Source organism: Pantherophis guttatus, chromosome 2 (assembly GCF_059756535.1).
Source record: "Pantherophis guttatus breed Tessera chromosome 2, ASM5975653v1, whole genome shotgun sequence".
In the NCBI taxonomy this organism is placed as follows: domain Eukaryota; kingdom Metazoa; phylum Chordata; class Lepidosauria; order Squamata; family Colubridae; genus Pantherophis; species Pantherophis guttatus.
The window spans coordinates 20,331,408-20,357,711 of record NC_142064.1 but is presented as its reverse complement, the minus strand read 5'-3'; the positions used below and the strand labels follow the sequence as shown (position 1 = coordinate 20,357,711).

Here is a 26,304-nt window from a genome sequence, read left to right as displayed (position 1 = left end):
CGGTACGAATCCCTAGTACAGGTCTCCTGCGTGAGCAGTGGGTTGGACTAGATGACCTCCAAGGTCCCTTCCAACTCTGTTACTGTTACACTGTAAAGCGGTATATAAGTCTAAGTGCTATTGCTAGGGTATCTGCCCTGTGGACTTGTGGACTTCAGCTCTCAAAATTCCCCAGCCAGCATGACTTTTCCCTACGAGAGTAACCCCAGAAGACAGGAAAAGTGACTGATCTAAGGTCAACAAAGAGATGTTGTCTCCTCTTTTCCCTAATCTTTTGGGAAAGATTGGGAGTGGGATGGCTCAGCAGTTAAAGATGTTGAGTTTATCAGCTGGAAAGCTGACAGCCTAGGTTCGAGACCTGAGTGCTGCACGACAGGGTGAACTCCCGTTACTTGCCCCAACTCCTGGCCCACCTGGCAGTTCCAAAGCATGCAGATGCGAGTAGATAAATAGGTACCATTTCAATGGGAAGGTAACAGTGTACTCTGCCCCTTTAGCTTTTAGTCATGCTAGCCAAATGATCACAAAAGTGTCTTTGGACAATGCTGGCTCCCTCAGCTAAGAAACAGAGACGAGTACTGCCCCTTAGAGCCAGACATGATTGTACAGGGGAAACTTTTACCTTTACCTGGGATAGGTTCAAATTTCTGCATGTGCCATGCCTCATTTCTAGCTTCGAATTCTTTTACCATCCTAGAACATAAGCCTCAACTGAGATCCCAAACACACAAATTCGCAGGCCGTGTCATTTTGTTATGACTGCCCTCTACATAAATGCTATTATAGAAGAAAAGAAAGAACAACTGTTTGCAAGAAAGGAGAAGGAATGGCAGTATCTTTGCCTGCTGCATTAGATTAGAGGAGGAGAGGAGAGATGATTAAGACCAAGCTATATATTAACACTACACACCAATGCGTGCCATGGATTTATGTTCTAAATGAAAAGCAGCCTTAGAGGAATGCAGTTTTAAGGATGTGTGTGTTTAGGGACAGATTCAATTCTTTCTCTCACGAACTGTTCTGATGCTCACAATAGTCTGTGAATTGTTTTCCTTCTTAAGAGGATGCCAGAAGAGCGCTCACAAGCAAGATTCAGCATCTGGAACCCCCAAAGATAAAAATAGCTGGAAGGAAAAATCACAGTGAAAAAATAGATGTATAAATTCCACAGGCTGCTGACCAGATCTTTGTTTGTTGTTGTTTTTTTGCTTATTTATTTAAATAAAAAAAGCCCTCTGAGGATTCATTGTACACATTTGTGCCACATGTAGTTTGACTCCTTCTGTACATCCCTTGTTCTTCTTTAGCTGACCCCCATTCCAAGCTTCTAAGAATGGTTGAGGAATTCTGTCTTCTGCCTCCCACACTGATGGCAGCATGTCTTCTTATCTTCCTTCATTTTGGCTGAACCAGCTTCAGGCAGGTCACTTCTCAACATCCTTCCCTCTTCCAAGCCTTTCAGCTCCCATCCTAACCAGGACCAGAGATACTGAATTGCAATCTCAGATAGGTTGATGGGACCCAGAACTCTGATAAGTGAGCCTTGGTAGTACAGTGGTCTAAAGCACCCTGTTATTAAGACCAGCTGCCTGCAATTACTGCAGGTTCAAATCTCGCCAGGCTCAAGGTTGACTCAGCCTTCCATCCTTTCTAAGGTAGGTAAATTGAGGACCCAGTTGTGGGGGCAATAAGCTGACTTTGTATAAATATACAAAAGGATGAAGGCTATTGCTTAGCGCATTCTAAGCCGCCCTGAGTCTCCGGAGAAGGGTGGCATATAAATCAAATTAAAAAAAATAAATAAATAAGACTTTGTGTTGATACCTGTCTTTGGTGGGCTGTCATTACCTAATTTGTGCCCTTAATACAAGACTGTATAGTGGCATTGTGGGAAATGAAATAGCAGCATTCCAGGGAAGGACTCAATGCTGCCATTTTCATAGGTTTTCATAAATTTTCATAAATGGAAATCTACAAATATGCCAATGCTCACAACAGGCTAATTTTGATGCCCCCCTCAAAACTTGCACAACCCAACACCTCACCTGCCCGCTGCACAGATTGCAATCCACCGATGAAATACCCTCTGAGATCCTTCCAAATATATCTTTCACAACTGATGAAAACTTCAGTTGTTCTCGGGTTCCAAAATTTAAATTGGCAATGACAGCCACGCCAGAAGACTTTGAATTAATCCTCTGTCATGGTCACCAACTTCACAGGATTATTCTGAAGATCAAAGAGGATAAGATGACCACCTAGCCATTTTAATCACTCTTGAAATAGAGCAGAGTAAGAATTCTGTAGAACTAGTTGAGCTTCTGTCAACATGAGTTGTTCCAGTTATAAGTCATAAATTTCCCTACTGCGTAAGAACTGCCACAGTGTTTTTATAAGATGACTGATCATATATATTATTCTCCTTTATCCCCTTCCATTTTAAAGTAGTGCCTTGTCTGTGCATTTTTGTTGTAATCTATTTTTCTGAGTAAAAACTTCTCTCCAACCTCACCCCTGAAAAAAACCCAGCATTTTAAATTAACAAAGGAGCAATAAAAATAAAAGAAGAAAATATTTCTTTATTGGAAAACATCTGTTTGTCTTTAATGTGGTATAAAAATTTGCAAGGCATCCCTAAGCGATGCTTTCTGCATTTATAGTTCCACTTTATTTTCCATCCATCTATAGGACTTCAGGAATTCTGCTGCAAATACCACAACTGGGTTTGTAGATGAAGTTTGTTTTCACTCTGACCTAAATTTCAGCAAGAATTAGGAAACCAAATTAAAGAAAAGCATCTACAGAATGGCACATCTGTTGAGGCTGCCTAAGGACATTTGCATGATAAATGTTTACATGTTTTTGGACATGGGAATTCTGCAGCGAAGCGGGATGTCTGACTCTGCGTGCCAGTGCCCAGAATGTTTTCTCAGCTCATAGCTGTTAGATTGTTGTCTCCAAACTCTGGATAAAGCAAAAGTTCAATCTTGTTTGTTTGTTCAAGGGGGGCACAGAATGCATCTCAATAGTAGAACCACTTTAAGTATTTCTTACGTGGTTGCTCACACTGAGAATATTACCGTGAAGCAAGACATACAATTTCAAATTTTGTTTTACTGGGTTTCACCTAAAATTCACATCACAAGATCTACAAAATGACTAAAAGACAAGGAACAAGCCATCTGTTTACATGTCCCTTCTTGAATCAGCAGCAATTTGATCCACCTTTGTTCCATTCTCATTTTCATTTATGTAAACATTTTTAATAGAATATCTTTTTTATATCACAAAGTCAAACATTAAAATACAAACTAACATGAAAGGGAAAAAGGAGAAGGAAATATAAAACACACTTAAAGGGACCCAAAAAATAATAATCAACAAACAAATTTATAACAAAGTTGAGCTCCAACTTTCTTTTAGTCCAGAGATAATGACAGTTCAACAACCTCTCTCTAAATTTAAGCAAATAATGCCAATATTTTAAAATACTAATAATTAACTTTCTAAAATTCCCATATTCATAACATGCCCTTCTCTTAATTTTAATCTAACAGGTAAATAAATTCTCAAATGTGAATAACGTTATATTTAAAAAAGCTACAATATTTCTCTAATCCAATCCAATCCTCAAATCACAAAGTCAAAAGAATGGAAAGAAATAGGAATAGAACAGAATCCTTTATTTGGCCAAGTGTGATTAGACACACAAGGAATTTGTCTCTGGTGCTTAAGCTCTCAAATGTACATACAAAACAACAAATACACAATAATGATACCAATAAGAGAAGGTAGTAGTATATAAGATTTCTTCTTGTCTTTCAAGAAATATAACCAGTCTCCAAATCACAAGAAATTTAGTCAAATTACTATCTCTAAGCAGTCAATTTCACCACCTCTGCTAGTTCCAGGATGTAAAGTATTTTTTTTTAATTCACATATTGCACGTGATAGTTGCACCAAATTAGAGGAAGATGCTATAACTTCCTCTTTTCTTACTAAGGCCATAACCCAACATATAATTGCTAGGAAATGTGTTCCTGTAAGACCATCCTTAGGATTATTCTATGGACAAGTAGGTGTTTGTGGTCACATTTTGTGATCCAAAGTGATGTCACTAGAAAAGTTCAGATGAAAGTCGTATAGTCTCATTGATTTACACTATCTGGGACATTGTATACATATTACCATGTTTACAAGATGACATGTTTATAGCTTTGGAGTGGATGAACTCTTAGATTAATAAAGGATCCCAGTTCTATTGCCAGGATGAATAGGAAACAGATCTCATGTGGTCCTGTTGCTATATTGCATTAGGTATCTGCAAGCTAAAAATTTCAAACTTCTTATTTGTTTTAACTCATTATAGTCTTCACATTCAGGTCCACCATCTTTGATGAGGTTGTTGGAGAGATTAAATGTTGGAAAGATAGATAGATAGATAGATAGATAGATAGATAGATAGATAGATAGATAGATAGATAGATAGATAGATAGACAGACCCTGTTTCCCTGAAAATAAGACATCCCCTGATAATAAGCCCAATCGGGCTTTTGAGCGCATGCGCTAAAATAAGCCCTCCTTGAAAATAAGCCCCCCCAAAAATATTTAAGCACATGTGCAACCGGTCCCTGCCATTTCCTCTGGTTTCCTCCACGTGCACCAAAATAATAAGACCTCCCCGAAAATAAGGCAGGTGCTTATTTCGGGGTTCAAAAAAATATAAGACAGGGTCTTATTTTTGAGGAAACATGGTAGATACAGATATAAACTATATATTAACTAACTTTTGGATTAATTCTGTAAAATGCATCAAAGAGATAGAAACAATCAGCCAAAGAAATTAAAGGCAAAAGATAGAAAATCAAATGCATCCATCCACAGCTTTCTTTTTCTTCTTAACCCATTCAGTCAGGACATTCCATACAAGAGCTTGTGTATGTATGTATGTATGTATGTATGTATGTATGTATGTATGTATGTATGTATCAGTGGTGGGTTGCCCCTGGTTTGGACTGGTTCACAAGAACCGGTAGTAAAACCAGCGGGAGGCCCCACCCACCGTCCCAGATGTTGTCATCGGCGATCTGTGCATTTGAGCATCCATGTGCGATCCCGTTGCGAACCGGTAGTAAAGGTAAGTAGAACCCACCCCTGGTATATATGTATGTGTATATGTATGTATATGTGTATATGTGTATGTGTATGTGTATACGTATACTTATATATATTTATAGGGACACGGTGGCTCAGTGGCTAAGACGCTGAGCTTGTCAATCAGAAGGTCGGCAGTTCAGCGGTTTGAATCTCTAGTGCTGCGTAACGGAGTGAGCTCCTGTTACTTGTCCCAACTTCTGCCAACCTAGCAGTTCAAAAGCACGTAAAAAACGCAAATAGAAAAATAGGGACCACTTTGGTGGAAAGGTAACAGCGCTCCATGCGCCTTTGCCATTTAGTCATGCTGGCCACATGACCACGGAGACGTCTTCGGACAGCGCTGGCTCCTCGGCTTAGAAACGGGGATGAGCACCGCCCCCTAGAACCGGAAACGACTAGCACACATGTGCGAGGGAACCTTTACCTTTATCCTTACTGTATAGTGGGAATTGCAGTATCATGACATGCATGATCAAATTCTCATGTTAGATGATAGCAATACATGTTATTCGTGTTAGGTTGTAGTCACCATGACATACAATGTATAAGAGATGAAATTCTTCAGATTCCAGACAGTGTTGTCCTATAAATTTCTTCTGCTATTCTGCTCTTTTAATCTGTCCCAGGCCTAACATTGATTGCCCAACTCATTTAATGGTTGTAACCAGTGGTGGGATTCAGCCAGTTCGCACCACTTCGGGAGAACCAGTTGTTAACTTTCTGAGCAGTTTGGCAAAATGGTTGTTTGAAAAAATAATTAGGGCAGAGAACCGGTTGTTAAATTACTTGAATCCCACCACTGGCTGTAACCATTCATTTCATAGCCACTTAAATCCTAAAATCCTGTGGTGCTTAGCCAAGCTTCGGTGGGACCTGACCCAGAGAAATCCCAGAATTTTCTACAGAGACTAGATGGCTGGGAATTCAATCATTAGATAATGTGATCCCCAGAAGGCTTTCTATTAAAGGCTGTTAAAGCAGTTTTTTTTAAAAAAAAAAATCACATCCCTTTTATCTCAGCGTTCCTTACATTTCTTACTGTCTGCCTTTAGGATGAGCATTTGTATTGAACTAAAATATTTTCATTTGCATTTCCAGTGTAGTCAGAGGCATTTGCAAAAGTGGTGGAATAGGAATTGTGATGTGACATTGTGGCACAAGCCTCCACTCTTTTTATATATACATTATATGATGTAACACACCTATACGTAAGAGTAAAGTCTAAGAAGATAATAGCAATAATGCTTAGACTTATATATTGCTTCACAGTGTTCTACAACCCTTTCTAAGCAGTTTACAGAGTCAGGATATTTCTCCCAATAATCTGGTAATTTCCTAGATAAATCCCTGCAGTTATCTTGGCAGAATTTCAGAAGTGGTTTGCCATTGTTTGCTTTCTAGGGCTGAGAGAGAGTGACTGGCTCAAAGTTGGTTTCATATTAAAGGCATGAAACCTTTCATATGAAACCAACCATGAATTCTAGAATTCATGGTCTTTGCCATAGTATTATGTTTTGTTGTTGATTGACGGATTGATTGACTGATTGATCTGGGTGTTACCTAATTTCCAAATAACCCTGATATGATTTCAGAAGTATTAATGTGATTGTTGTGGTCCGCCAGCAGCCTGCAGAGCTGGCAGCGGAGTCGGACAGTGAAGAGGCTGGGGAGGAACATGGACTAGTCCTGGAATCTGGGGAAGGTCCGGACGAGGGCTCTCCATTGGAAGCAGAGATGGAGCCAGGGCCATCTGGGAGTGATGCATGGACTCCGGAGCACCCAGAGTCGGACAGCAGAGAGGCAGAGGAACAGAGGAACAGGAGGAGCCTGTTCCTCGGCTCCACGCACGCAGAGCTGCCAGAAGGCAAGAGCAGCTAAAGCAAAAGGGACAACTCAGGAGTAAGGCCAGAAGATGATTGGCTCCTCCCATAAGGCTTAAAAGAGAAACAAAAGCACTTGGGGTCTTTTGCAGGAAAGCAATGTTGCTAACTCTGTTTCCAGTCAGCGTCTCGTTTGTTTCTGAACTTAGTCGGGCTTTGCCAAGTAAGGCCTTTGGCAGGGTGTCAAAGAAGATAAAGGTTGGTGATTATTCCGAAGGTCTTCTTCCGAAGGACTTGTTTTGCAACTAATTGGGACTCAGCTGGGAATGAGCGTAATTCTCAGCTGTTACAATAAAACAGGTTTATTTGGAACTGATTGTGTCTTGTAATGATTCAGTAAGCCTAGGTCACAACAATGATACCTGTTTTGACACTGAGAAAAAACTTGGGTTTTGCCAACCCGTCTAATTGTAATGTGAGTTAATTCTTTAGAGTTGACTTCTAAAGATTTTTAGAAAGGCTTACCAGTTCAGTATTAATAGAGTCAGATTAAGCGGGGGGGAGAATAAAAGGCAAAAGCATTGTAATTAATCAAGTGAGCAGGAACATATTTCTCTTCTCATCACAAACTATTCATCACAGAGAAAGTAATCTCCTGTTTGGTTTTCAATATACGTTTATAAATCTGATTGTCTCTGGGGCCTGTTTTCTTGATTTAAGAGAGACAAGACTAAATTCAATTGTTGTGAATGTTTTTTTTACTAAGGCAGGCTATAACAGAGAATCAATCACGGATCAGCGGTGTGAATAACAGAATAACAAAGAGTATGTGGAAGCTGCTCAGAACGGGGCGGCCCACTCCCCACTCGCCACGGCCGACTTGCCAGTGCCAACCTATCGCAGCCAACTCACTGCGGCCAATTTGCTTGCGGCAACTCGCCATGGGACAAGAGTTACACTAATATCGAAGAAATGGTGGAATGAAATCGTCAAAGGAAGGATGCAAAAGGAGGAACAAAATGAAATGGGAATGACAAAAATTAAAATATTTTTTAAATTATTTGAAATACTTGCCGTATTTTTTTGAGTATAAGACGCACCGGACTATAAGACGCACCTACCTTTTTTGGTGAGGAAAAGAAGAAAAAGAAATCTCCCTCTGCCTCTGAGCAATTTTGCCTCGTTGCAGCAAACAGCCTGCTTTACTTTCATTTTCGTTTTCAGCATAGCTTGATTAGCACAAGGGAAAAAAAATCTGCTCCAGCAATTTTCTTCCTTGTAGCAAGCAGCAGAGCCCTGCGCAAAACAGCTGAGAGTTAGGAGGCCGATCCAATCAACTAGTGCTAATTAGACTGTGCTGAAGCTGAAAGGAGTTGTTTTTTCTTGCTGTTTGCTTGCAAGGAGGTAACTGCTGGGAGGCAGAGGCCAAAGGGTGGGGGCCAGTGGGTGGGCGGGGCTACATTTGGTGTATAAGACGCACCTAAATTTTCACCCCCTTTTAGGGGGGGGAAAGGTGCGTCTTATACTCCAAAAATACGGTAAATTGAATGTTTGAGTTGTCCTGCAGTGAGCTGGCCTGGCAAGTTATCCCATTGCAGCTCAGAACAGAACAAAAATAATTATCTAATGAAATGTCACAGATGTTTATGGAGTTATAGTAACAGGTTGCATAACTGATGTTTGGGGAGAAATGTTAAAACATGTTTTGCTATAAAGGAGGCGTCTCATTCAAACATTCCTCGTTACTGTGCTAAAATTTTTACACCATATGTAGTATATTGCTTCTTAGTGTAAACTACACATACATGCACACAAACACACGTATATACAGACAGACAGACAGACAGTCCTTGACCATTATTTAGTGACCATTCAAAGTGACCACAACATGTATTTTGGACAGCAGCATGCCAAGGACACGTGATTACCATTTGTGACCTTCCCAGCCAACGTCTGACAAGCAAAGTCAATGGGGGAAGCTGGATTTGCTTAACAACCACGTGATTCACTTAACAACTGCAGTCATTTGCTGAACAGCAATGGCAAAATGGATGTAAACTGGGTTGCGACTCACTTATCAACTGGCTTTGGAAATTCTGGTCCCAATCTGTGTTCCTAAATCAAGGGCTAATTGTACTTCGATCTTTCGTATTTTCACATTTCATTTCCAGAAGAACTTGTATTTCTTTCAAAATAAAATCCCCGTTCCTATTTTTCTTGTAGCCGTTTTGCTTTGGAACATATACAGGCGCACTTGCTCACACGTTTGTGTTCATGAATAGAAGGGAAATACACATAGGTGTCTCTTCTGTAAAAAAGAGGGAATAATAGTTGCTTAGGGAAGCAGTGGCTCAGTGGCTAAGACGCTGAGCTTGCCAATCAAAAGGTCGGCAATTCAGCGGTTCGAATCCCTAGTGCCGCATAATGGGGTGAGCTCCGGTTACTTGTCCCAGCTTCTGCCAACCTAGCAGTTTGAAAGCATGTAAAAAATGCAAGTAGAAGAATAGGGACCACCTTTGGTGGGAAGGTAACAGCGTTCCGTGTGCGTTTGGCGTTTAGTCATGCCAGCCACATGACCACGGAGACGTCTTCAGACAGCGCTGGCTCTTCGGCTTTGAAACAGAGATCAGCACCGCCCCCTAGAGTCGGGAACGACTACCACATATGTGCGAGGGGAACCTTTACCTTTACCTTTACCTTTAATAGTTGCTTTTCCTCTTAGCCTTCACTTTCCTCAGCCTGTAGGTGGAGCTCTTTTTCAGCAAATTCTTAGTTTCTTTGACATAAAGAATAAATTTAACATCTCTTGTCATATGAAAGAATGCTATACATTCCAGGAATAAAAGGACTGGACCTCATCACTTTGAAGCCAATGTCTGCATTCCTCTCAGTTTTAAAACATCTGGACGATGCTCACTGAGCACTAGAGTAAATATAGTGTATGCATAAAATCAGGATGCATAAAATACATTGATGTAGTGGTTTAAGGCATCAGGCTACAAAGTGGGAGACCGGGAATTCTAGTCCTTCCTCGGGCACAAAACCAGCTGGGTAGCCTTGGGCCAGTCTCTCTCTTTCTCTCTCCTAGAAAGGAGGTGATCAATTCATGTGGTGAACATATTGATACTCCTGCCTCCTTTGCTCCCCACAACAACCCTGTGAGCTGGTTTGAGCTGAGAGAAAGTGACGGGCCCAAAGCCTAAGGAGAGACTAGAATTCATACCAGTGGTGGTGGGTTGGTGGTGGGTTGCTACTGGTTCGACCCGAACCGGGGCGAACCGGTAGCAGCAGCAGTGGGAGGCTCTGCCCAACCGCCTGAACATCATCAAATACGCTCTGTGCATACGCACACATGGCGCGCACGTGAGCGAACTGGTAGCAAAGGTGATACCCACCCCTGATTCATACCCTCTTGTGTTCTAGGCCAGGCCCTTAACCACCACAACAAACTGGTTTCTCTAATGCTTTCATACTTTAATTAACAGACTGATCAAATGTATACACTGCCCAGCTCACTGTTTAACATACAAGCAAATGTGAAAGCTGTTCAATGCAGAAGATTGAACAAAGGAAGAAGACGTATATGTATTTAATTTGCACCCCACTTTTCTGCCTTGGAATTCAAGATGGTGCAGCTTAGAAACAATGTCATTGAGTCAATGTCATTTCCGTCTGATTTCTCTTTCCGTGCTTTCCGTTTCTCTGTCTGTGTGCATTTTTGTACATGATTGATTGATTATGTCCCATCGCATCATTTTAGAATAGAATAACAGAGTTGGAAGGGACCTTGGAGGTCTTCTAGTCCAACCTCTGCTTAGGCAGGAAACACTACACCACTTCAGACAAATGGTTATCAAACATCTTCTTAAAAACTTCCAGTGTTGGAGCATTCACAACTTCTGGAGGCAAGTGGTTCTACTGATTAATTGTTCTGTCAGGAATGTTCTCCTTAGTTCTAGGTTGCTTCTCTCCTTGATTAGTTTCCACCCATTGCTTCTTGTCCTGCCTTCAGGTGCTTTGGAGAATAGCTTGACTCCTCTTCTTTATGGCAACCCATGAGATATTGGAACACTGCTATTATGTCTCCCCTAGTCCTTCTTCTCATTAGACTAGATATACCCAGTTCCAGCAACCATTCTTTATGTTTTAGCCTCCAGTCCCTAATCATCTTTGTGGCTCTTCTCTGCACTCTTTCTAGAGTCTCAACATCTTTTTTACATCGTGGCACCCAAAACTGAATGCAGTATTCCAAGTGTGGCCTTACCAAGGCATTATATTTTCATCTACTAGCGACCACAAAGATATTCTCCACAATGACTGTTCCTAACCGGGCCCTTCAAGTCTCTCAACAGTGCAGCCATGGTCACTATAACTGAGTCCATCCACTTTGTTCTTGGTCATCCTCTTCATCTCCTTCCTTCCACCTTTTCCAGCATTACAGTCTTCTCCAGACAGCTAGTGGTTGTTGGGTTGTTTTTTTTTTTGCATAATGTGCCAAAGTATGATCATTTGAGCCTGGTCATTTGTGCCTCGAGTGAGCACTCTGAATTGATTAGTTTGATGATCCATTTTTTGTACATGCTTTCCTCCATTTATGTCATGCTGTGTACACATTGCTATGGTCCCTACTTTTTTGTGCTACGTTTTGCGTCATAAACCGCACTGCAGAATTCTAATGAACGCATATTTTGGCATGGGTGCAGATTTTTGGTTAGGGTTAGGGTTGGATATTCAGGAAGACTGACACCAGCATCATTGGCATCCTTCAGTCTCAAGAGTCTATGGTATCGTGCTCTGGAAAGAGGTCCTAAAACAGCATCTAGTGTGACTAAAAAGGCCAATTCGAGAGTGGCAATCCCTTCCACACTGAGGGCAGATACATTCTGTCCCCTGCCCAGCCCCCAGATTTCGCTGGTTCCGGGACTACCTCTTTGCCTCAGCCTGCCTAACAAATGTCTCTTCGAATTGGAGAAGGCCATGCTGCGTCTTTAGCTTCCAAGCTGAACGATCGGAGGTCAAGGTTTCCCAGTTGTTAATGTCCATTCCCAGGGCCTTTAGGTCCCTCTTGCAGATATCCTTATATCGCAGCTGTGGTCTCCCTCTAAGGCGCTTTTCCTGCACTAATTCTCCATACAGGAGATCTTTCGGAATCCGACCATCAGCCATTCTCACGACATGCCCCAACCAGCGTAGACGTCGCTGTTTCAATAGTGTATACATGCTAGAAAGACACCAGCAAATGTTTAGAAAAATTCAGATTAGACAAACTCTCATTAGACAGGGTGCCCATGCTGTCTCATCCTGTGGCTGAATTTCTCATCCATTCCGAGTATAGATAACATTCCTTGATAATTTCTCACCTAGCCACTGAGTAAATTCCGAGATGCTTAATGTACGTGAACTTGCCCTATTGAGTCCATTGCTGATGACAAAAGAGCCCCATTCAATCAAATTAACACAAAGAGGGAGAATACAGATTATCTTTGATTAATAACCATTCATTTAAGTGAGAATACTTTTAACCAGTATTTTTGCTTAACAACCGTCGGAGCATCTCCACACCTACAGGATCAAAATTTGGATGAGAGTTGGCAACCAGCATGTATTTCCAACCGTTGCCATGTCCCAAGGTCACTGGTTGCATTTTGGTGACCTTCCCAGCCAACTTCCAACAAGCAAAATCAATGGGAAAAGCAAGACTCCCTAAATGACCATGTGATTCATTTAACAACTGCAGTGATTTGCTTAACGACTGTGACAAAAAAGATTGAAAAATTAGGTGGCACTCCCTTATCAACTGCCTTGCTTAGGTTAGGAACAGAAATTCTAGTTCCAATTGTAGTCATAAGTTGAGGATTTAACTGTGGATGGTGGTATCAACACTCAATTTGATACAGCATTTAATACCAAATGCAGCAATTCCTAGAATGTTGACGGGATGAGCAGTGTACAAATGAAATAAAATAAACAAGTTAAATAAATAAGTCACATATCCACAAGTGAAGACTTTCATACTTGAGGCTTCAATCTTTTGAATCATTAATGCAGAAAAGGGGAGAATGCAAATTAACATCTGGGGACAATTTGCATTACAAACAACAGCAAAAATGCATTCCAGACAAATTGCTCCCACCCGCCTTTGATAATTAAGAGAGAGCTAATAGAGTTATATTTCTCTTGACCTTGGAATATTTCAGAGTTATGTGAAAAGTGAAAAACAAAGCCCAAAACAAAACAGCCACACAGACACATCCAAATAAAATTGTTTTACGTAGCCCAGACAAGCAGTCTGGCTCGGGTTAAACCTAAATCTGTCTGAAGTTCCATAGGTATATGAGATAATACGGTACCAGAATGAGTAAGTAATATATTCCCCTTGGCATATGTTCAAGAGGGGATCGAGAAAGTCAAGATGGCGGCTATGACCACGTGATTGAAGGCGCCTCTACTTTTTCATATGTTTTGTTCCTCCCCACCCCACCCAAAAAATAATAAGGCTATTACTTTCTGGTTTCTTCCATAAGTGGCATTCACAAGTCCTTATTTCTATGTATTCGCAATACTGTAAGGGTATTACTGTACTAACTGGTTTTTTTAAAAAAAACAATAATAATCATTCATGCTACAGAAAAATTTGAGTGATACATAAGGGATGGGAAAAATCTGTCAAATCTGGTTTCCTTCCAGTTCTCATTTTGTTCATTTCATCCCATTTTCACTTCCATTTCAATGTTTTCTAAAAGTTCCTGAAGAAAATGGCTATCTTTGTAACATGCCTGTTTTGGTACACAGTCCTAACCTGCACATTTTTGCAAACACTTTCCCATAAACCAGTACAGCAAATTGTGCCTGGGGGTTTTGACCATTTATGTCACAGATGTTAAGTGAATCATTGCAATGGTTAAATGAGACATGCTGTTGGTAAGCGAATTCAGCTTCCTGCTCCCATTGACTTTGCTTGTTGGAAGGCTGCCCATAAGGCTTTTTTTTTTTAGTACCAATGTAATTTTGAACAGTCGCTAAACAAATGGTTGTAAGTCAAGGACTACTATGATTGCTTGATGTATTTAACATGAAAGGATGAATTAATTGAACTTCAGCACTGCACGCTTTAATAGGTCTTTAGGAAAATAGGGCAAGTTTTTAATATGAGATAGCAGCTTCATTCTCATCCCAGTTAAGCTGAAATTCCTGATTTGCAATGTTTTCAGAGTATGTACTACATGCTGCTTTAATCAAAGAAAGTAACAGGAAGGATCTCACACTGAAAAGCTTGTCACAAAGATTTAGAGTGATCATTGCTGGCCAAGTTATAGACTAACATTTCACTGATTCATACAATCAACCCCCTACTAATTCATTCATGTTGAAGTGGCCTTAATTGCTCTGAAATAAGCTCAAGTAATAACATTTTAATGTGATGTTTAGACTGTCAGATATGCATTCATATCAGTGGTGGGTTTCAGAAATTTTTACTACTGGTTCTGTGGATGTGGCTTGGTGGCGTGGCATGGCTTGGTGGGCGTGGCAGGGGAAGGATACTGTAAAATCTCTATTCCCTCCCCAATCCAGGGGAAGGTTACTGCAAAATCCCCATTTCCTCCCGATCATCTGGGATTTGGGAGGCAAAGAATAGATGGGGGTGAGGCCAGTCAGAATTTTTACTACTGGTTCTCCAAACTACTCAAAATTTCCGCTACCGGTTTTCCAGAACTGATCAGAACCTGCTGAAATCCACCTCTGATTCACATGTAAGTAGAAACGTTAGTTTTAATTTAGACTGGAACAGGATCATTCTTTCAAGTGCGCTTTGAAGTGGAGGGCTTATTTCCAAATAATTAGATCAAGTTGCCCAAGAAATTTGTGTTTATAATTTTATAATTCTGTGTTTTGAGGTTGAGAAACACTGGTATGATTCACAATATCTGGTTATGAAAACCAAATGTATAACTGAATCTTAGCAAATGAATGAAGAGGCTATCTGAAGTGGGGAAACAGTACCCTTTCCCAATAATGGTTTTCTCTATTCAAAACTGCCCTTCAAACTGCTTTTCTCGTAAGATTCCCAACAGTATGAATTGCTGATCTGGTCACTCAATTATAATTTTCAGCTGGGCATAAGATGACAAGAAGCAGTTTGATTCATATTTCTAAACTATCACTTGACATTTGAAACTCTAGTAGAATTCCACTAGAATTCACACATCACATTCAGTTGTAACATGGTTTGCTCGGTTGTGGCTTATTCAATAAATGCTGAACAAAATCTGCGGTTTTTCGAATATCTTTTATTAACAGTAACAGAGTTGGAAGGGACCTTGGAGGTCATCTAGTCCAACCCCCTGCTGACGCAGGAGACCTGTACTAGGTCTGTTTGGTTTGGTAGATATAGACCCCTGAAATACATCCTCAAAATATGGTCACATTATTTATCATTATATTTATTTACAGATAGTCCTTGAGTTATAAACATTATTGAGCCTGGCAGTTATGATCACAAATCATGGCGGTCGTAAGAGCAGATCCTCATGTGACTGATTCAATTTAAAGACTTTTTTTTTGCAGTGATCGTTAATCAAATTTCACTGTGGTTAAGCAAACCCACTATTTGTAATAGGATAGTTTTTGACAGAAAACTGAAAGTAAATGCTATTTTTGGGCAAAAATATTGTAAATTGTGGTCACATGACTGCAGGGCACTGCAAATGGCCATACTTGCTGGCCAGTTGCCAACCACCCAAAATGTGATCATGTGACCATGAGGGGACGCATTTAGAATTGGGTCATAAATCCGAGGGGAAGGTCCATCAGAACTTCATATGGTTGCTAAGCAACCAGTCATAAATCAAGAGAATACTTATATTGTAGGGGTGAAATCCAGCAGGTTCTGGAGAACCGGTAGCGGAAATTTTGAGCAGTTCAGAGAACCAGCAAATACCACCTCTGGCTGACCCCAGAGTGGGGTGGGAATGGAGATTTTGCAACATTCTTCCCCCAGGAGTGGGGAGGGAATGGGGATTTTGCAGTATCCTTCCCCTGGAGTGGGGTGGGAATGGAATTTTTGCAGTATCTTTCCCCTGCCACGCCCACCAAGCAATGCCCACCAAGCCACACCCACAGAACCGGTAGTAAAAAAAATTGGATTTCACCACTGTTATATTGCCTTTTATTTTGTATAACTTAAAGGGTTGCTTCTCCCCCCCCCCCCATAACAACAATCCTGAGGTGGGTTGATTGAGGAAGAATGACTAATCCAAAGTCACTCAGCTGGCTTCATGCCTATGTGAGGTCTCCTGGTTTCTATTTTGGCACTTTCACCACTACTTCAAACTGGCTCAGTTGTGGCCTAGAATGATGAGTGAAACCGGCCCAAATGAGACGAAGATTATGTTATTTAATTCTCTCCAGCAATTCTCTTCAAGCTGGTGTCCTCCAGATGTGCTGGGACTTCAGTTTTGTTTTAGCTGATTTATAAAAGGAAATGAGGGGGGGAGGGAACCTGAATCACTTAAGGCAGAAGGAGATCATTGTTTCATTTCTTGTACTTTGCCTTGTCAACAGAAAGTGTTTTCAGAGTTAGTACCCTTCCCACTGACTTCAGTGTAAATGGGAAAGGCTAAGCTGGTCTTAATGCCTATGAAGATTCTCAGTCGTCCAAGTCATGGTTGCTCCAAATGTGTTTTTTCAAAAGGCAACTGGATTTTTTTGCTTTTTCCTTGAAGACATTTCTCTTCTCATCCAAAAAGCTTCTTTGGTTCAAAAGAAGTAGTTTTTTGGATGAGAAGTGTAACATCTTCGGAAGTTGTGGGAGCTTCATCATTTGAGACTTGCAAGAAAAGATTGGACTGCCATTTGTCAGAAATGGTGTAGGGTCTCCTGCTTGAGTGGGGGGTTGGACTAGATGACCTGTAAGGTCCCTACCAACTCTGTTAATCTGTTAATCTTCAAGGAAAAAACAATAAAGTCCAATTGCCTTTTGAAAAAACATCTTTGGGACTAAGCTGGTCTTAATGTTATGATCCTATTGTTGAAATGTTCACATTTTCACTTACACAGCACTACTTCCTACAAAACATTGTCAGGCACAAATGTTTGGGAATTCTGTGCGCGGCACACTGGACAAACTATTCAACCAGTACCATCCTGGATTACTTTATTCAGTTTCAGTGAACTTAGTCACAACTAAATCTGTAGTCTATTGTGACCAAAAAGTGAAATGAATTATTCTGAATTAAGCCGACGCAAACCTTGGAGAGTTGTTCTATTTTGAGGAAAGCTTGAACACCTCATCCTCTAGAAACTGCAACTCTGAGAATGTCTACTGAGATTCTCAATCATCCAGATTGTTTGTCCCAAAGGTGAGTTTTCTCAAAAGGCAACTGGACTTACTTGGATTTTTTCTTTTGAAAATGTTTAGTTTCTCATCCAAGAAGCTTCTTCATTTTTGAATGAGAAGTGAAACATTTTCAAAGGAAAAAACCAAGAACTTCCAGGTGCCTTTTGGAAAAAAGCATCTTTGGGGTGCTCCTCAGAATAGGCCCCCTTCTAAGATTGAACAAAAATATGCGTAATGCTTTGCTCTGCTTCTCAGCCCCTCTTCAAAACAGCTTCTCTGGCCGTAGTTACCAAACTTTGATGAACAAGCATAATGGGAGGATCCATTGGTCTCTTCCAGTTCTGTAATTTTTTTATTTACTTTCTCCACCATGCTGTCTCCAAGAAGATTCTTCTGACTTTAGCAAGTATGATGGAATGTACTCTGGATTCCAAGGAGGAGATTCATTCCAGAAGACCAAGAGATAGTGAAGTTTAGATTGTTTGGTTGGGAGAAAGAGAGTTAAGACAGCCCCTCTTTAGCATTTCTCAGAGTATATATTTGAGGATGAAAGTAGTTGCTTTAGTTTGGTAAGATTTCTGTCTGTCGGTGAGGAACAATAAAGGAAACTGCTTAGAAGTAATTCTACGTGTCTTGGTTTTTGGGGCCTGACAGCAAGAGACTAAAAAGAGACAAGAATCTCCAATGCAACATGAACGGCTTTGTCAGTGCAAATTGTGTGATCTCTTTGTTTGCCATCTCTTCAACATGAATCCCTTCATTAACACAACCTGGTGTAGGAAGAAATATCCTTCTGGGTTCAGCTCCAAGTGGGGAAAAAGACACGGGAAAGATGGTTTAATGGTGGACAGGATCACATGGTTTGAGTTCCTGAACAGAAAAAGGGCCGAAATGCTGCGAGTCCCCGGGTTTTATGCCCTCTCTGGCTTTGAATTTCCTGGGGCCCAGAAAGAGTATCCTGATTGGTTGTCAGACTCCCAGGGGGTGGGGGTCTTAGCTAGCTTTGTTGGCTGATGTAATCTTCCCAGGTACCATGTGGTGAGTTTCTGTTACTAGATGGGTCCTATTGTGTTGCAGATGATGGTCCATTGACAAAGATGGGAGGGAATTGAGTTTCTGCCTCTGACCCATTTACAAAGGGTGGGGGGGGGCAAGAAGGTGGGAGCTGCTTTGTCTTTAAAACATGCTTCTCCATTTCTCATCCAGGGAAACATAATATTCTGCCTTTTTAATATTTCCTAAATTATTTCATTCTTCTAGGAAAAGGGTGGCTGCTAACTTCCTACACTGGGTTTGCCTTGTAAAAGTCAACTCTGAAGTCTTCTCCATTGATTTGCATTAGGGCTGGATACAGATATAATGCATTGATATACAACTGATGAGGCGGTTCCATGTGGAATCTATTGAACAAGGGAATTCAAAATGTTCCAAGTATGGAATAGCCCATCTGATTCTTTGCAGCTTTATCTGAAACTCATAATATCATGGGAATTCCATTTCACGTTGTTTTGAATGTTTTATGATTGGCTTGTTCTTTTTTTAAGCACCACCACCACCCAGCTATAAAAACTTAGAAAAGCACATTAGCCAATAAAACACCAGGCAAAGGGTTTATTTCTACTTCCATTAGCTGGAACTAGTTAAGGCAGAAGACGGGTGAGAAAGAATAAAAAGCACACGTTCTAAGACAATGTCATCTAAAATAAAGACTGTTTCCTGCTAGAGTATGAGTTTATTGCTGCATTAAAAATCTGTTATGAGGAAGAACTCATTGGTTGTAATTTAATATATTTATCCATTGTGTTGTGTGCATTTCACTTTATGTCTGAATTACCTTTTGTGGTTCTACTTAATTAGTTTGTAAGGCACATAACCGTTCATAAACTTCTCTCTTAAAATTTACATCAATACAGATTAGGGCTGGTATTCCAAGTCTCATCTTGGAAACAAAGGCTATTAATCAGGGGTGAAATCCAGCAGGTTCTGGAGAACTGGTAGCGGAAATTTTGAGCACTTCAGAGAACCGGAAGATACCACCTCTGGCTGGCCCTAGAGTGGGGTGGGAATGGAGATTTTGCAATATCCTTCCCCCAGGAGTGGGGAGGGAATGGGGTTTTTGCAGTTTCCTTCCCCTGCCACGCCCACCAAGCCACACCACACCCACCAAGCCACACCCACAGAACCGGTAGTAAAAAAAAATTTCACCTCTGCTATTAATGTATTTTTCATGTGGTTTGAATGATATTTTTGTTTCCTGCTTCCATTTCCTTCTCTCCCCCCCCCCCACACACACATCTTTCCTCCTCCTGATAACTAGATTCATGCTTTTAGTCCTTAACAAATACGATCTACAACATTTGTTACACAACTCTGCTAATACAGATTTTAGGTCATGCATGATATGGTATGATTTATTTATTTAATTGAATTGTAAAGTGCGTGTTGTGAAGATTTTCACAAGTTTGTAGCTTCCACCCACAGAGTAGATCAAAATTCTGTACAATGTACAGAATTTTGTACGTTGTAGAATACATTGCGATTCTTTATAATGATAGTTATTTTATTTTTCATGGTTTTTGTAGTCCTCTAAGATGGAAGGGATCTTAGAAGCAGTACTATAGTCTAGTAGTCCTTGATTTATGACCACAATTGGCATCAGGATTTCTGTTGTTAAGCAAGGCGTTAAATGAGTTGGCCTGATTTTACCATCTTTTTTGCTAAGGTTATATATACGCAAACCACTGCAGTTGCAAAGTGAATCATGCAGTTGTTAAGTGAATCTGGCTTGCCTCATTGACTTTCCCTGTTGGCTAGGAAAGTTGCAAATGGCAACTCCAGGACGCTGCAATACATGCTTGATCTGAATTTTGATCAAGAGATAGTGGGAATACTGCAACTGTCATAACTTACTTTTTTCAATGATGTAACTTTAAAACAGTCTCTAAACGAATGGTTGTAAATGAAAGACTACCTGGTGTTGAAAAGTACCTCAAAAGGCCATTCTGTCTGGCGTAGGAACTTTCAGATCCAAACTTTGAAGACCTCCAGAAACAGGAAATATATCTTTTTATGAGGCAACATGTTCCACTTAAACTAACTTTATTGTCACTTTGAATGTACACTAATCTGCATACATTAAAATGAAATTTCATTGCATACAGCTCTCAAAGGGTCTCCACCTCCAATATACACTATATAAACGTGACAAAATAAATAAATACAAATAAATCAGCGGTGAAATCCACTTACCTTTGCTATCGGTTCGGGAACGGGAGCACAGAGGGTCAAAAACGGGACGTAATGATGTCCCGGCGGGTGGGTGGAGCCTCCTGCTGCCAGCGCTACCGGTTCGTGCGAGCCGGATAGTCCGGCTGGATTTCACCGCTGAAATAAATACTTCGAAATGTGTTGATAGCTCTCACTACAACCTTATTGTATATGACCGCTTACAACTTAAGCCTTGCTGTCTTTCTCAATCTGTAACTTCCTCCTCTCTTAACCATATAGGAAGTGTCTTGTTCTTTGAACTCTTACTTCCTTTCTGCAATTTTGCTCTAAGAGCCTATTCCACTGCTGGAATAGGTAGATTTTATATTCCTTAGTAGGAAAGAGAAGGAGAGGAAGAAAGTAGGAGGAGAAAGAGGAAGGAAGGAAAAGAAGGGGAGGAGAAGAAGAAAGGTTGGAATAAAGGTAAATGATAAAAGAGCAGCCCCGAAAAAGTAAAAATGAAAAATGAAAGTTAAAAGATAAGATGAATGAAAAATGATGGATAAATGACTGTACATGTAAATGTGTTTTTGAGAAATAAAAATAAAAAACTTTTTTGAAGAAAAAAAAAAAGATTTTACATTCCTTGTCTAGTTATCCCAAGCTGTTTTTATCAAATATCTCCTTCAAATGTTTTAACGCTTTAAATCCACTCAGAGAGTGGATTTGATTCTCCAGGATGCAAAGCAGATTCTCTGCCGAAGAGATTCCTCGTGGCTCGCAGGGATCCGACTCCAGGTTTGGCTAAAGGCCCGGCACCCTCGCCCTTGTTTCCCAGGCAGGATGCTCAGGATTAGAACAGAATAGAGCTTTGGAAGGGTACCTTGGAGGTCTTCTAGTCCAGCCCTCTACTCAAGCTGGCTCGCAGCCTGGATTTGGACTCCCCCACCCCACCCCACCCCACGGGAGGATGAAGAGCGCCACCATCCCCACCTAAGCAGGGGCGCGCAATTCCTGGCATATCGGAGGTCGGCGCCTGGATTCCCCGTCTCCAAGTCTCCCAGAACAAAAGCGTCGGGAAAACCAAAGAGGGCATAAAGGCAGCGTGTGAACGCGGGGCGGGTCGGAGCCCAAGAAGGAGGGGGGGAGGGGGGGAGGGCGTGGCCAGCCAAGCCAAGGGACGGTTGGGAATGGCTCCTCCCCAGCCGCCCGCCTCCCCCGAAGCGCAAACCCGGCCTCGCCGCGCCGCGTGTGTGGCGACCGGGCGCGCGGGCTGCAGCCGCAGTATTTAAACAGAGGCTATGAGGCCGGGAGCGGCAAGGACGGTCGACCCAGCTCGCTCTGGAGGCAGAGAGATTGGGGAGGCGGGTGGGGAGGAAGAGGAGGAGGAGGAAGAAGAAGTGGGCGAAGAAGAGGATGAGGATGCTGGCGCCTCCGTTGGCTCTCCTGTTCCTACGGCTCCATGGAGGACGGCGGGGCGCGGGAAAGTTGTAGTGGGGCGGCAGACCGTCCCTTCCCAAAGGCGCGAAGCAAATCCACCCCCTATTCCTGACTAAAAGCCTCAAGAGGCGAGAGGGGGAGCAGCAGACGCCCCTTCCGAGCGGAGCCCTCCAAACTTTCCCGCCGCGCTCGCTCGCTCGCTCCTTCTCGGCGACCGCCTGCGCTTGGTGCGCCTCAGGCTCACCCAGAAAAATATCCAAAGAAAAATAAAAGTGAACGCCCGCTCTGCCTTGGCCCACCATGCCTTCCCTTCTCTTCCTCAGCTGCTGCTTCTGCAGCCTGGCAGCTTGGCTGCTCTTGGCCACCCCCGCCCCCGGCAGCGGCGCTCCGGGCGCGGAGAAGGCGGCGGCGGCGGCGGCCGAGGAAGAGACCGCGCTGCGGGTGCTGGTGCTGCTGCCCAAGGACGACGCCTACCTGTTCTCGCTGACTCGGGTCAAGCCGGCCATCGAGTACGCGGTGCGGAGCCTGGAGGCCAACGGCTCGCTCCTGCCGGAGGGCTACAAATTCCGCCTTTTCTACAGCGACTCGGATTGCGGCAACCGGGCGCTCTTCAGCCTGGTGGATATGATCGCCGTGAAGCGGGAGTGGCCCGACCTGCTGCTGGGGCCGGTGTGCGATTACGCCGCCGCGCCGGTAGCCCGGCTGGCTTCGCATTGGAACCTGCCCATGATCTCAGCCGGCGCGCTGGCCGCTGGCTTCAGCCCCAAAACGGGCGAGTACTCGCACCTGACCCGGGTGTCTCCGGGCTACGCCAAGATGGGCGAGATGTTCCTGGCGCTTTTCCGCCACCACAAGTGGAGCCGCGTCCTGCTGGTTTACCACGAGGACAAGGAGCAGCGCAGCTGCTTCTTCGCCGCCGAAGGGGTCCACCTGGTCTTCCGAGAAGCCGGCTTGCACCCGGACGACTTCGCCTTCGAAGAGAGCGGCAAGTACGCCGACGACGTGGTGCGCGCCATCCAGGGCGGCGAGAGAGGTGAGGGCGCGCGGGTGGAGGCAGCGGGGTGGTGGTGGTGGAGGAGGCGGGATCGCTCGCAGAGTTTTTACGCGATTTCCTAGCTGGATGCAAAACGGAGTGTCCGGTGAAACAGCGCGCAATCCAGGACGGGAGGGAGCAGGGAGGGATCCCGAGGCCACAGCTCCACGCCGGATCCGTAGGAGGAGAGCGTGTGGATGGGACTTGAATCGAGGATCATGCGCGCGGTGGATCGCATGGCTTTGATCCGAATGAACCTGCAGCCCTCTCTCGGTGGTTGAAGACTAGAAATACCCGTCCTGATATACGCCAAGGATTTTCGGAGTTGTAGCCCAAAACATCTGGGGAGCCTCGGGTTGCCTGCGGTTCATCTCCATTTTAAGCTTCGTGCTATATTCATCCTGGGAGGGTGCCACCTCTAGCCGTATTTGCAGAGCTGGTTGCAAATATTTACTCAGAAGTAACTCGGACCGAGTTCAGTAGGTCAGACTTATTCCCAGGTAAAGAGGACCCATAGCAGTTGCAGCTTCTGCGCTTCTGACCTGTCCTTGCAAATTCTCTGTGGGGTAAGTCGGGCTCCAGGCAGGTAGGTAGGTAGGTAGGTAGGTAGGAAGGAAGGAAGGAAGGAAGGACGGACGGACTTATGAATTACAGAAGGCTGAAGTATGAACAGAGATGCAACTTGAACCAGATTCAAAGATCTCATTCAAATACCTAAAAATTCATAGGATTCTCCTTTATCCTTCGTCGTGAAAAAAGTTTGCTTATCAGACTTAAACACAATATGGTGTCTTAATTGGCAAAATCTGTTTCAAAAAGAAGGAAAATTTTTCAAAAAAAAAATGGAATTTATGACAAAAACAGGTAGCTGCTTTTTTTCACACTTCATACAAAGGTGTCTTGGTACCTAACCAAGGAAGAAACATCCGGTCAGTAGGAACATTGGTGCGAAACAGGAGCCGTAAAACTTCTACTATAGCAATATGGGTATTATGACAGAAGGAGTATAGCATCACCAGTTACATCTTTCTCCCAAACAAGGCACTTTCCATTGAATTCTCATTCACTGAATTCACATTAATGCTGTCCCGTGCATGACCCAATGGGGTTCTTGATGGCCTGATGCCATATAGCATGTCAGATGCTAGTATGATGCCATATGATGCTACATAGTATGACAGACTGTAGTAGATTTATCCTATGACATCAAGTCCTGTGTATCACATAGCCCATTAAGTACTCCTATTGGGTTGTGCATGTAACATCACTGATGTGAATTCAGTGAATGTGAATTCAATGGAAAGTGCTTTGCTTGGGAGAAAGATGTAACTTGTACACCATAGCAACTTTAACAATTGTTATCAAGTGGAATAGTTATTCAAAAAAGGCCAGAGACTGTCAGCATGTCAAAATTTGTACTTGATATTAGTATTTGATTTACATATTTATATTTCATTTACATTCGATTTGATATGTGTTCTGTTAGAGTAAGTAAAGAACATGAAAAATGTCTTCAATAGAGTTATATAATTTGCCTTAAATTACCTTGTACCTATAATTTTCAAAATCCCAATCCACATTTTTGTTTTACTTATCTCCTCCATTTAATTTGTCCATGACAGAGACAGGTGATGATCTTTAATCAAATTCTCAACATGATTTATGAGAAAATATAAAAAGCAAAGGCATGCTGATTTTCATGCATTGTTGCCATATACCCGTAGCTCCATCCAGTCGCCCCGACTTTACCCCAAATTAAGAGACTACACAGGTCATAAAACGGAAGGGTTTTTTTGTTATATACCTTTTGTGTTTAAGGTAAAGGTTACCATTATTCATTCACTTGCTTGAAATTAAGGGTGCAGATAGATTATAATATTTATTTTTTAAAAAAAATCACTGTTCCTGTACGCTGCTCCAGTCATGATTCTGAGCCATACGAAGTTGGAATTCTGGTTTATACTTTTTATAATGTGCCTGCATATATAGAGTTGTTACAACTCGAACAACAAATTAAGAAGCTCAAAAACACCAATCAATGACTATCTCAGTAAATAGTTTCAAGAAGCCAATTCTTAAGAAGCCAAGTTTAATTCTATCTTTGTAAGGAGTCTGGAGATAGTACTTTTGAGGTATTGTAAGGAATCACAGTAAGATAATATACATATGCAAGTTGCTATAAAGTACTGTGCAGATGTGTGTTAACTCCTTTGTGTACTTTTCCCTTTTATAGTGCCTTTCCTAATGTTTCTGTAGCTTGGGAAATAATAGAATGGGAAATATTTGGAGCTGATCATTTAGAAAAGTGCTCTGGAGTTTATGTTAGCTTCATGTTAAACTATTATTTATGAGCTGTGCTTCTCCATGACTACTATGAGTTTGATTGCACATAAGCAATGTTCAAATGGAAAATTGAGAATCCTAATTTATGGAGTTCCACTCTGAATAAAGTGTATTTGCCATTTATTTGACTGAATTTTTATTCAGAATATTGTTAAGAAAACTGGTATATTTCTAATCCATTTCATAATGGATTCTGTTCATTTGTATCATTGCTCTTTTATTCGTTCATTAAATACCAGCATGCATGTTTGTTTACAGTTCTACTTAATAGCATTTACTGTAGATTGTACGAAACAAGTGGTTAAACATAAACAATTGCTATGAATTTCCACCTACAACAGAGATGGGGTAAGCCTATCGCTGTCTCTAAGCTCAAACGAAATCCAGTTATTTCAGATAAAAATCCGCTTCTGCCTTTCTTTCCAAATTTTATTCATTTCAGAAGCTTACTTTAGAAGTGCATAGTTTTTCCCCCTTTTTATTGCTTTGTTACACAAGTGGAAACCAGAAATGTTTGCACATTTATAAGAAGTACACTTGGATTATGATCAGTAAGCCCCTTTGCTCCCTAGTTTACAACACAAGTGGTTGTTTGCAGATCCATATAGCTACAGTCGCAATTTCCTGGAGATGAAATTGGCCCTTATGAGACAACAAGATAGTAAAGCAGTCTATCTCACCATGCCTCATCAAGAAGAAACCACAAAGTCCCAAGCAGAATCCTATTTTTTTTTAAATGTTCCGGATGATCAGATAAGACTGAGTTAACTTCAAAGTTATGTTCCTTTCCTTCCTGTGTTACCACCTCAGAATTCCTGTTCCTCCCTTTGCTGTCTTCTCCTATTTCCATTTACTGTTTATATTTGTCAATGAAGAAATGAGCAGGATTTCCCTCCCATTTCTTCCTGTGCTTCCCTCTGGCATCTGGCAGATACAACAGTCTTTCCCCAAAGCTTAGCTCATTGTT

At 41.9% G+C, this 26,304-nt stretch overlaps 2 protein-coding genes across 4 annotated transcripts in view; one reads left to right on the top strand and one right to left on the bottom strand.

Moving 5' to 3' along the window:
* TARS1 (threonyl-tRNA synthetase 1) overlaps positions 1-21,323 on the bottom strand; it is a 67,070-nt gene extending 45,747 nt beyond the window's left edge. Inside the window, exon 1 of the mRNA XM_087885632.1 lies at positions 20,564-21,323. The gene's annotated coding sequence lies outside the window, so the exon portion shown is untranslated. The remainder of the gene's footprint in view (positions 1-20,563) is intronic.
* Positions 21,324-21,724: 401 nt separating this feature from the next.
* Positions 21,725-26,304, top strand: part of NPR3 (natriuretic peptide receptor 3) — a 78,278-nt gene continuing 73,698 nt past the window's right edge. The window contains exon 1 of one of the 3 annotated variants that reach the window (XM_087885634.1): positions 21,725-22,994. In XM_087885634.1, coding sequence (XP_087741760.1) covers positions 22,262-22,994 — 733 coding nt within the window. In that variant the 5' untranslated portion in view covers positions 21,725-22,261. The remainder of the gene's footprint in view (positions 22,995-26,304) is intronic. The other 2 variants (XM_087885633.1, XM_087885635.1) reach the window with 2 other exon arrangements.